The sequence below is a fragment of the Diceros bicornis genome, chromosome 7 (assembly GCF_020826845.1).
Source record: "Diceros bicornis minor isolate mBicDic1 chromosome 7, mDicBic1.mat.cur, whole genome shotgun sequence".
In the NCBI taxonomy this organism is placed as follows: Eukaryota; Metazoa; Chordata; class Mammalia; order Perissodactyla; family Rhinocerotidae; genus Diceros; species Diceros bicornis.
The window spans coordinates 46,589,462-46,602,000 of NC_080746.1; the positions used below are offsets into that span (position 1 = coordinate 46,589,462).

Here is a 12,539-nt window from a genome sequence, read left to right on the forward strand (position 1 = left end):
CCTTCCTTAATCCAATAAAATATCATTGAATCCATTAAGTGTCAAGTTTTCCACTTGGGGATCTTGGAAAGAAGTCTGTCTTAGGGGAGGTAAATGGAAAACAATGTTGAATGTTTGAGGATGAAACAAATTATTAGATAAAGAATTAATTTGATTATGTTTTATTTCACTTAATACACTCAAAGTTTTCACCTTTTTAGTAGTAATTGAGGGCACATGTTACAACCTATTGCAGAATGCTTATTGCATATTCTGTATTTTTTCCCAAAGCACTAAATGCATTTGTATTTTTATCTACCTGTAAAACTATTTTTTTACGTCTAAAAGATGTCTTCACAACTTTTGTTTTTGAGTAAGTTAAAAATTGTCTGTGCTGCAGTACACATAACGTCTCAATTTATGGGGAGTCTGGGATCTTTTTTTTTTGATGAGGAAGATTAGCCTTGAGCTAACATCTTTTGCCCATCCTCCTCTTTTTGCTGAGGAAGATTGGCCCTGGGCTAACATCTGTGCCATTCTTCCTTTACTTTATATGTGGGATGCCTGCCACAGCCTGGCATGATAAGTGGTGCATAGGTCTGCGCCCAGGATCCAAACCTGCGAACCCTGGGATGCCGAAGTGGAGTGTGCGAACTTAACCACTGTGCCACCAGGCTGGCCCCTCTGGGATCTTTTTTTGAGTTGTTATTTCTTAATCACATTAAAGTCTTATGGTAAGAAATATATAATATTAAAGTAGTGTCCCCCAGAGTTGTGTAATGTGGTGGCTCTATTGTAAGTTTGTATCATATATGTGTGCATAATTTTTTTCCCTGTATTGTTGATATATTATTTGGATATTGAAGCAGTTTGGTATTTTACTTTGTAGGGGTATTGGTATTGCAAATGTAATTGAAGTGCTTTGAAGATTAAAAGTAAGAAAATAAATTTCCTTAAAAAAATTAAAATTGCCATGATTCATATTTCAGAATCATGTTGTTTATGTTCATTTCAGTAAGGAAATCAGTATTTTCCTGGGGAAGTCGTTGATCTTTTGCAGAAGGGCTGTTATTATTTGAATCCTATATAAACTTAAGCTATGGTACTTGAATATTTTCCCAGGCCTCCTTGGAAATATACTATTATATGAGGAATATGCAACTGTTCCCCTGCTGAAACTATTCCTCCTTTTGTCATTTACGTTATTGGGGCTTTCTCTCCCTTTTCTTTTTAATGTTTTTATTTATTAGGACAGGAGAAGGGAGTGGCTAATGTAGTAAAATTTACCTAATAAATAAATCATCTTTTCGAAATATCTTTCTAGCACATCAAAGCTACCAAATGATCTGCTTGATTTGCAGCAGCCAACTTTTCACCCATCTGTACTTCCTATGTCAACTGCTTCTCAGGTAGCAAGTACATGGGGAGGTAAGCATTAATGAATTCTATTTTATATGTTGCGTAGGCATCTCCCCTCCCCGTTCTTTGGTGTTTTACTTATTTTTATAGTTTTTGGTTACACGTGATACATGAGAACTTGAAAAATATTAAAATGGCAGTGAAGTCATTTTGCCCCTTGAAGACGTTTTCATTTATTTATAAATCTAAGTTTGGAATTTATGTTCAATTAAATTATGAAACAAGATTTAATGAAGATAAAGAGGAAGGACCAAATGTGTAAGTATGAAATCATTCTTTCAATGTTGAATTTGTGTTCCATAGTCAGAAAATGTATAATGGTTATTTTACTTTTGGTATAGAAAAAAAAGTTTACTTGCAGGGGAAAAGACTCATCTTGTGTAAGTGTATGATAAAGTTCTAGTAAAACTCGGATGATGTTATCAGGCAGTGAACTATATTCTGACCAGGAATATAATGACAGACTTTGTACTACTTGGATTTAAAATGTTGATTTAATTCAGACCTATAAGATTTTGGTATTCAAAGAATTTTCCCCCAAATAAACAAAAAATTAAAAAAAAAAAAAAGAGGGCGGAGTCAAGAATTTTTACAATGTTATAAACCAATGTTACTGCAATAAACAAAAAATTAAAAAAAAAAAAAAGAATTTTCCCCTAGTACCAACAGGAATATTTGCTGCTCTTGAGTAGTTTCTTGATCTTAAGGTGACCATATTATGACCATGACCTGGCATCCTTGAAAGGAGTATGTCTAGTCCATGTCAATTTTTAAGCAGTTTTGTTTAGGCATTTAGTATATTTTCAAATCATTTCCTTTGGTTGGTTTTGGTGTTTCTGTTTGTTTGTATATATGTAAGTATTATTTTACAAACACTCAAAAATTATTTGGAAAAGAAAGGAGGTGTTCTGAGAAAGGACACTGTCTAGAGAACCATAGAGAATGGCAAGCTACCTTAAAATTTATATTGGTTCACACGTAAAATCAGAATTGATTCGTTTATCTCTCATAGCAAATATAAATTAATTGTTCTAGTGAGTTTTTATGGTATATGAATTAGACATTTTTATCTTTATTTTAATGATTTAAGTTTTAAGAACTTTTTTGTTTTGTTATTTTTTATAGTTATTTCTTAAGGCTGTATTTGGTAAAATAGAACGTAATCTCTGTGAAGGCAGGAGTTTTTAAATATTTTGTTCAGTTCTATATCCCCAGTGCCTAGAACACTTCTTGACGTATAATAGATGTTTTGTAAATGTTTGTTGAATGAGTGAATGTTTTCTTTTTTTCTGGATAGGTTTTTTTCTGGTGCATGATAGGGCAGGGAACAGGAACAATGAAACACTAAAACACTAGATTTTTAGACTAATTTCGTGAGCCATAATTTAATTGAAAAAACTGATCCTGAAGGCTAGTTTAATTTAGGTAAATCTTAAAGTCTAGGAGTAGTTTCTAAAAATGATAAGCTAGTTTATTAAAGTCAATAAATATTTTAGAATTATTTATCTGAATGAACTGTAGACAGCAAATTAAGGTTAAGAAAGGAGTTTCTTAATATCCTGATAATAAATCTTGATTTTAAGACTTTTAATCTGCCAAAACTTACATGCTTATTTTCTGCTTATTGTGAGTTGCTTTAGAAAGGTTAATAGAATTAACATGACCCATTTAAGCAGTTTTAGCTTGCTTCTCTTAAAAACAAAGTAGTTTTTCTAAAATTAAGGCTGAAAAGTTCTTTTTCTAAATAGATGAAAAATTTTACAGAAGACTTAATGAGAACTAATGTAAAATTTCAGAGAAACTGAACTATGAAATTATTTTGTCTGGATATCATGTACAATTAATTCTAACAATGACAAGTTAAAGTTTCTGCTTGGAATTATTGACCTCATATATGAAGGTAGACAGACTATTACTGTGGGAGGACAATTTTAAGTAATTTCAGGCTGTAAGAATTGTTGTTTGTTCTGTTAGGGGAAATATTCCATAGCAGTCTATGTGTGAATACAACATGGTAGAATACATTTAATCATGTTAAATGAAACAGGTTCAAATGAAACAGGTAAAAGTGTTAAAAATTTAAATCGAGTACAGTGGGAGCAGAGGCAATAGCAATTGACTATTATTTTTCCAAAAGCTTATCATTATATACGAGGAAATGAGGGTGGTCTTTACGATGAGCCCCTCAAATTAAGAAGAATTAAATCTTGTGTTGACTTTCATAAAAAGATATTTGGCTTCTGAGTTGGTTACAATTTTAGAGTTTTATTGGATAGCTGAAGAGTATTTTAAGCCAAGAACTTTGAATACCTTCTAATTTAGTCAGTGTATTGTTCACATCCATGACGTTCAGATTAAGATTTTTTACTTTATTTTTAAAATTAGACTGAGATAAATAAATAAATAAATCTTATATAAAATATATAAAAAGTTTTGATCATAACGGTAAATTCTTGAAGATTTTTTTGAAAGTAACCATTTACCTGAACATTCGAAATATGTAATGTTTTATATCATGCCGCTTTTATAGTGTGTGACAAAACGTATGATTTTTTGATAATTCTAAAATCTTATTCTGTGCTTCACTTGCTTTCGTTTGCTAAAAATGGGTGTTATAACAGATTTGGTATTTAATTTAGTTCTTATCATAAGCACCATAGAGATGATGTGTGTTCCCGGTCACAGATAGGTTAGTGATATAGAGTTAAGGGGAGGTAAGGTTTGCATGTTATAAGCATTTAAGATTCCACCTAAAAATGAAGTAGAAAGAGAGAACACAAGCTCTTCTGTTTCTCTCATTGGATTACTAATGAGCCTTTGATTTCTCAAGAAATGGTCTGGAATCTAAACAAGTACTTGATGTTGAATACTAATATCTGAGAAGATTTAAGTTTTCAACACTCTGAAAACTGAGTTATAGCAGATCTAAAAATATACAGTATTATCAGCTCAGTACACTGTTGTATATTTTAAGCAAGGTTTCAAAATTTAATTCAGGCAAAAAAGAATTATCTACTTTTGAAGTTTAATTTGCTTTACTCTCAGCTGCCATGAAACACACAACATTTTATGAAAAAACTCAATTTTCTGTGTGTAAATGTAGGTATCAAGTATTTAGGACCTCAAGACTATAATATGGTGCTATTTTAATTTTGTTTTTTTGGATTATTTTTCTATGACTGTAGTGTAACATAAAATTAAACTTTCAAATGAATAATGATAAAAATAATGGGAAAACTATTTTTAAAAAGTTTAAGGAATTTAGAGTTGTCAGTCTAGTACATAAAGTTTAAGTTGAAATAATTGAAATATTATTAGTATTTTTTTTTATCTTTATGGATTTGTTTTTATTATTTATAGTATAGTGTCCACTAGTAGATTAGCATCATCTAGATTACCTGTAGTGTTTTGTTAAGTAGATTTAAGAGCTGGTTTTTCTTATTGTCTGGTTGACCTAAATACAGATGCACTTGCACATGTTTCTGCATATTCTTCTCTGGGATGCTTCATGTAATGGGGAATGATTGTTATTAAGAGCTTAGGTAAAACAGTATCAATCAATAGAACAGCAGATAGCTAGTAACCTTTCACAAACATGTATTTTGTCGTAAACCAATAGATCTGTTATAGAAATGTGTCCTTTTTTCAAATGACTTCTCTCATGGCTTCTGTTGCATGGGAAACTAGAGAGATGTTTCGTGTTACCTACTTGTACAACCAAGTACAATGTACTTTAAAAACTCCATGCCACTATTGAATATTTAAAAATCATACTTTCAGCTGAGCTAATCAACTCTAAAGTTAATGCAGCTCCTTTCTTATGCAAGAAGGAGTCAGAGTGGTCATCATTACATTTTTATTTTAGTACAAAAAACCAACGTATTATATCTGACTGTTTACTTTTCATTTCTGAATTTTTTTTTCTGATTCTTTTCCCCCATTCCATTTAAGGAGGAGTGGAGGAATGGGAAAGATGTTAAACATGATCCATTTAAGTTTGAATAGTACGTCAGTGAATTTTGATAACATTTAAAGACTTTATTTTTGGGTGTGAATTGATGTTCCATAGGAATACTTAATTCTTAGAAGGGGTCTTATGTGATACAAAAACTAAAGTTTTTAAAAAAGATTTATTATATTTAAGCCAATAACCTCAATATTTTCTTTATGTTTTCCTTTTTTAAACAGTCGTAGGATTTGTGGAACACTTGCCTTAAATTTATCGACTTGAAGGCAAGTGTGCCTATATCTTAGTGGTTGATCTGGTCCTTAGGCCATTACTACCTTCTTATTGTTCCATCATACAGTCTTAAAGTAAAATACAGTGCTTAATACGTATTCCCTGGTAAGGGTCACGAACTAGACTAGAATAGACAAGAACAGGCTGCTGGTTGGAAGTACAGTAGTATCTTCTCTTTTTTAATTGTTATGAGAAAAAAATCATGACACTATATTTTTGCTGCTCTTTCTTTTTTCTTCTCTCCATTTACTTAAGGTAGGATGAATGGATTTTAAACATTAGAATGATAGTTATCTTGAATGAGGTATAGGTACAGTAAATATCTGATTCTAAAATAACTTTAGATGTAGGATTTGATAATAGTACATATTTGGTACCATTCTACTAGGGAACAATGCTTTTGTTATTTCCTTAGCGAATCATTCAAGGCATAAATGATTTGGCTTTAAAACTCTTAGTTTGGCCTTCAAAGCTGTTCCTATTCTACTAAATGGCCAATCTTTTGTTTCTGTTCTTAATTTTTCTAAAATCTCTTTATCCATCATTAGACCTTTTCTTCATCTTTTTTTTTTATTTCCTACCTCTGAACCTATACAAGAGTTGTATGCACACGTTAGAAACAGCCTTTTACCCCCAATTCCCCTTTTTTTTTTTTTTGATTTTACTTACACCACACATGTATCAATTGTTTATATTAATTATTTGAGTAAACATAGCTATGCCACCAAAACCAGTACACTGCCGCCTAGGGCAGGGAACATGGTTCAAGGTGGGTGGCTCTTTTGTAGAAACATTTTGGTTATTCTTCTTTTTTAATTATCTGCCTGTTGGCTTCCTGATGTTAGAAAGTAGATCTATCCTTGCTATGCTACTGTTGTTAATGGACACAAATGTTTTTTTTCTGAAGATTCATTTTAAAATATGTTAAATGTAGTTCTTCCCTCTTGGTCATTAGATATTTTTGCATTTAAGATTAATAAACAATAATAGAGCTTCTACTTTTTTTCACTTTGCATCTTTTGACTAATTACAATACTAATTAATTTACTTCCTTTCTTCATTTTGCTGTAATGCACTTGGACTGCACAGATCCTTTCTCTGCTACTGTAGATGCTGTTGATGATGCCATTCCAAGCTTAAATCCTTTCCTCACAAAAAGTAGTGGTGATGTTCACCTTCCCATTTCTTCAGATGTATCCACTTTTACTACTAGGACACCTACTCATGAAATGTTTGTTGGTAAAGTACCATTTAATCTTTCTTTCCAATTAATGTTTATACTGCCTAAGTATTTTTTACTTATCCATTAATTATTTTTAAAGCACTGCAATAATAACTTTGGATTTTAATATCAAATTTTAAAATAAACTAAATAGCAATAATGTAGTAAGATTTTTAAATTGACACTAGTATCCCTAATTTTGTTTAACACAATTTCTTAGGAAGGAAAATTTCTTTTGAAGTTGGACTTTTTTTAGTGTTTTGTTCTCTACCATATTATAATGCAATACTCAAGCTGTCTAGCATCAATGCTGCATCTGTTTATTAGTTAAGAGAGTTGGTAATTAGGAGAGTTGGTTGAAGAGTAACATCTCTTAACGTGTTTATGTGTGCTTATATTTTCTCTCTGTGCTTGGTAGAGAGGGTAGTTATCTCTCTTAGTAGCTAAGTCTTTTTTTAATTGTGAACAATACAATTTTAGATTGTCTGAAATCCACACATACCCTTTGTCCCATTCTTAAGGATCTCACTACATCGTTAGCCTGAGATAAATGAAAAGTAGAAAATAAAAAACAACTTGACTGAATAGCCTTTAATTACAGTATAAAAATCCATAAAAAGGCAAAATTTCAGACCAAAGTTATACAAGTAAGAGGGAATTTTTATGTCTGTATTAACCTGAGATAAATGTTTTTGAATCCTGCTAAAAAGATGTTAAACCCTGCTTAAAAGATGGTGAAACTGCTTTCTGTTGAATTCAGAGAAACAGCTTAAGGTGACACAAACTTAAATCTTTGATTAAAGCAACATGGAGAAAGTCATCTGTGTACCCTAAATAGATCTTGTGGTCACATTGTAAATATTCTGTTAAATATATCTAACAGGGGAAGGAAGGGAGGAAGGGAGATGAGAGAGCAATAGCTGCAGATTTGAGAAAGTTCCAAAGCAGGTGCTCTAGTTAGATATAACTAGTCTAAGCGCTCCACAGTGTAATTATTGATTGTAATAATTCCTTCATGTCATTGTAGTACATTAAAAAACTGTATAAAAGGTAGTTGAAACTAAATTTCACAGTTCGTTACTCTTTAGAAAATTTGTCAGATGGAGTACCTTACTTGCTTGGTAATGAGTAGTTACCAGAATTATCCTTGGTGTGGTTTGTTTTGTTTTTGTTTTTTTTTTTACAAATTTATATTTTATTTATATTTACTGAATATGAACTAGTGTGTGTTTAAAAATATAGCTGCTTGTATCTTTTTAAGTCATTTGCTTTGATTAGGGAATATGAGACAGAAATGTCTTTGCTTTGAGGCTTTACGCTATTTCCACCTTTTAGGTCAGAGCAATGCGTAGGCTTCAGACTGTTGCATCTATGTTCACTGAAGAAGGACAGAATGGAGGGCAGTAACCTTGAGTGCTAAAGGTTGTAGCTATTTCACATTCAAAGAGGAGCAGAGTAAAAATATGTAAATACCATTGTGAACGGGTTACTTAATTATTATTTTGGCTTTTCAAGGAGAGTCTGTAACAAGAGAAATATATGAGAAATGTCATTTTCCTAATATTTCTTAAGTTTAAGGCCTAGGGGTTAGGGCAAGAGGAAGACCAGAAAGCAAAGCCATAAGCAAAATTGATGGCCATATACTCCAAGGTGAGTAAAATTGGTGATTTAGAGTTTGCAAAGACCTCTAGAGAATGTTTGGTCCAGCTCTCAACTCTCATACTGGTAAGAGAATATTAATACCATTTTAGAGATGGATCACCCGAGTCTCAGAAAAGTTAAATGCTAAGATAACCAAGCTAGTTGTGGGGCAAAGCCTAAAGCAGGAGACCTACAGCTTTACTCTGCAATGCTCTTTCCCATATGGAGGTGCAGACTTGCATTTAAACCCTTATATTCATTTAAACCCCTTTTCTGAAGGAAAATAGTACAAATGAAAGTATGAAGTACACTTATGTGTTGCTTAATGATGACAGGGATACATTCTGAGAAATGCATTGTTAGGCCATTTTGTCGTTGGATGAACATCATAGAGAGTGCTTATACAAACTTAGATGGTATAGCCTACCACACACCTAGGCTACGCGTTACTGATCTTATGGGACCACCACTGTGTATGTGGTCCATCATTGACCAAAATGTCATTATGTGGTCCATGACTGTATACTTTTTTAAAAAATCACATCTGCTAAGTTTTGTCATTAGAAAAAACTTACTGTTAAATACTCATTTTTTTTATTAAAAGGAGTACAGAAGGGGAAATTAAAAACTACTGATGTCAACCATTAGGCCTTAGTCTAGAACAGGGATCTGCAAACTTGTTCTTAGAAGGTCAGATTGTAAATATTTTTAGTTCACGAGCCACACGATCCTCTGTTGTAGCTACTCAACTTCGATATTATAGTGTGAAAGTGGCCGTAGACAATACGTGAACATATGAGCTTGACTGTGTTCCAGTAAAGCTTTATTTACGAAGACGTGCACCTGTAGTTTGCTGATGCCTGTCCTAGAAAAGGCTTTTTAATAAGAAGCTTTCAGTCTAAGTTAAAAGTTCCTGAGAAGTAGAGTTGTGTAATAAAAATTCCAATAGTTTCTTACTCAGAGCAGTAAGAGCATGAAAGGACCAGCCGAGGTGTGCCATTCCTAGAGCTGCATTGTCTCATTAGCCACCGGCTACATGTCGTCATTTAGACTTTAATTGATTAAAATTAAATGTTAAATAAAATTAAAATTTTACTTCTTCAGTTGTACTAGCCACATTTCCATTGCTCAGTGGCACATGTGATTAACAGCTACCATGTTGTACAGGGCAGATTTGTAGAACATTTCTCTTGTTAGAAAGCTCTATTGGATAATGCTGCTGTAAAATGATGGTCAGCAAACTTTTTGTGTAAAGAGCCAGATAGTAAATATTTCAGGCTTTATAGGATACATAAAATCTCTACTGTACGTTCTTCTTTTCTATTCCCTTTCCTTCCTTCCTTTTCCTTTCCTTTCTTTCATTTTTTTTAAACAACCCTTTAAAAATGTAGAAGCCATTTTTAGCTCTCACAGCTGTATAAAAATAGCCCACAGGCTATAGTTTGCCAACCCCCGCTCTATAGGGTTAAGAATGACTGGGAGAAATCAGGGAATAGTTATGTAGATATACCTCCAGCCCTTCCCGAGGAGGACGTTGATCTGATGATGTGGTGCTCAGTATACTAGGTAGCTTGTCCTCATTAAAGCTACAAGAACACTGAGTTGTAAGTCAAGAAGAGTGGGTTGTGGTCTCAGCTATGCCTTGTCTGTGACCTTGTCCAGGCTGGCTTCCTCGCCTTTAAAGGAAGATATTAGAAGACAGATTAATATTGGCTAAAAGGATACTGCTTCATATTTCTTTATCTGAAGAGATGCAGTGTTGGTTATTTTTTAAAATTTCTTGTGAATGTAATATATATATTTTTAAATATAATACTCATAATGAAGCCTTAAGTGCTTTTTCAGTAACATGTAATTTGAAGAACCCCAAGTGCTTAGATGCCTCTGGTTTTTTTTGTTTTTAATTACTCCATTCCACTCTTAACTGTTCCTCCTCGTTTTTCTCTTTTTTCTTTTTTTTCTTTGTTTTTTTTCCCTTTGTATGCCTTGTCAGATTCTTTTTGTGGCACTCAAGCTTATCCTAATACTACCCTTATGTGCCATGACCTTTCTACTGTAGCTGGTTTATTTGGAGGTAGGTAATGGTATCTCTAAAATTTATCAATTTATTTATGCAAGAGCTATTTCTTTTTGTTGTTTTACTTAAAATGAGTTTTTTTTTTTAATTTGGTAAGAAAAATATATATATTTGTGTTTGGAGAACAGATCACTTTTTGCCTAACTTTGTTTTCTTTGGTTAAACACATTATTTTGTGAATGGATGCATGTCATCTTCCTACTTTAATCCGTACCCAAAACTTTCAAATTTTCAGAAGAGTTTATAATGTTTTAATATTACAAGCTTATGGAATTTAAAGCTCTTTGTGTAGATGTTAGTGATAGAGCAGTAGTTACTTTGACTTTAGCAATTGTGGCATAGGTGTAGGGAGATTTTACTGGAAAGAAGCATGCTTTTCCAGCACTATACAGAGGCCGTAGAAATAGGAAGCAGTTTCCAGGGAGGTATGGCCAATTTGGTATTCATCTGTGTCTTTCCAAATATATTTTAGCCCAGTGTAGTAGCAATAAAACCTCAAAATCTAGCTGATGTTTTGTGCATAAGAGTTGATTACCTTAGTTAAATTGGCATTAAAAAGTAGGTTTGACACAACTAAAGAATTGAGGTCTTGACTGACAGTAAGAGTTGGATGCGGTTAAAAGTATTTTAAAATGGCCCTTATGAGGGCATTTGATGGAAAGAATATGTTTGGAATCCAGTGAACTTGGGTTTAAATTCCACTTCTACTTCCTTACCTGTGTGACTTTAAGCAAGTATTTAACCTTTCTAAGCCTATGAAAATTAGGACAATAATGTCTTATAAGGTTGTCTTGAGGTTTACATATATGACTGTATAGCATTAGCACTATGCCTGACACATAGAATTCTCTTTAAAACTACTGCTATTAAAAACCATTTTGTGTATGCAGATCCTTTCATACTTGGAATTTATTTCTTACCTAAATTATTATTTAATCGTCAGATACAATCTTAAACACTGATTGTTTTGCGTTGCTTTTAGATTTTAAAATTGCCAAGGATTGTTCACTTTTTTGGCCCAGCGTTTGCTATGAAAAGCTCAAGAAGTTTATAAAACTTGAATAGTCCTAGTGACTAGATATAATTAATTATTATAGCTATAAAAATAAAAATTTATTTTTATACCTACTAGTTTATGTAAGATAAAATACTTAGGATCAACTGAAAACCCCTAATAGATTCTGGAACCAAACAACTTGGCGTTTAAGTCTTGGTTCCACCACTTAATAAATCTTTGACTTTGGGCAAGTTATTTAATCTCTTAGTTTCCTCATCTGTAAAATGAGGATGATAATAACTATCTCATAGGGGTCTTGTGAGGTTTAAATAGTACCCTGTTTATAAAGCCCTTACATAGTGTTTAATAGAGTTGAATAATTAGTAGCAGTTACTTTCACAAAAGTTTGAGGCCTAATTCATTATGAACTACCACCAAAATCCACTAACAACCCAGCCAGTTTTTCTTAAAGGTGTTTGGAATGCTTTTCTGCCCCCAAGGCTCATTCCTCTTGTACCTTTCAGTTAATTTATTATTGTCCTCTTGAGATTTGCCCTGCAGGACAGTGGTTTCTACACATTAATCTTTGAACTGGTGCTGGCCAGTGACAGGGTTTTCACTGGGACCTTACACATGGTGAAATGAAGGAGTAGTTCAATGTAGCAATTATTTCATAAGTGAACCTCAACTCTGGATAGCCTGTTCATTTTGTGTGTGTGTCCCTGAAATTTCCCTTTTGAAATGGTGGTATCAGTTTTGTACCTTTGTTTTAGTAACTTTTAAAAATTAAAGGTTGACAATCCTGACAGTGTCCCAAAAAGTCATTTGGGGACAAAAGGCCATTAAGTTAAGTTGATAATGTGCATTGAAATAATAATACAGAACTCTTACCTTGAATGTGTGTGTGTTACAGGCATTCCTTAATTACTTAAAAGATTGTTACCTTGAAAATATACTGCTTGCT

At 32.7% G+C, this 12,539-nt stretch overlaps 1 protein-coding gene across 10 annotated transcripts in view; it reads left to right on the forward strand.

Annotated features, from left to right (window-relative positions):
• Positions 1-12,539, forward strand: part of PICALM (phosphatidylinositol binding clathrin assembly protein) — a 103,287-nt gene that overhangs the window by 64,582 nt on the left and 26,166 nt on the right. For 6 of the 10 annotated variants that reach the window (XM_058545470.1, XM_058545471.1, XM_058545464.1 and 3 more), the window contains exons 12-13: positions 1,304-1,407; positions 6,728-6,877. In XM_058545470.1, the coding sequence (XP_058401453.1) occupies positions 1,304-1,407; positions 6,728-6,877 (254 nt within the window). The remainder of the gene's footprint in view (positions 1-1,303; positions 1,408-6,727; positions 6,878-12,539) is intronic. The other 4 variants (XM_058545467.1, XM_058545465.1, XM_058545468.1 and 1 more) reach the window with 1 other exon arrangement.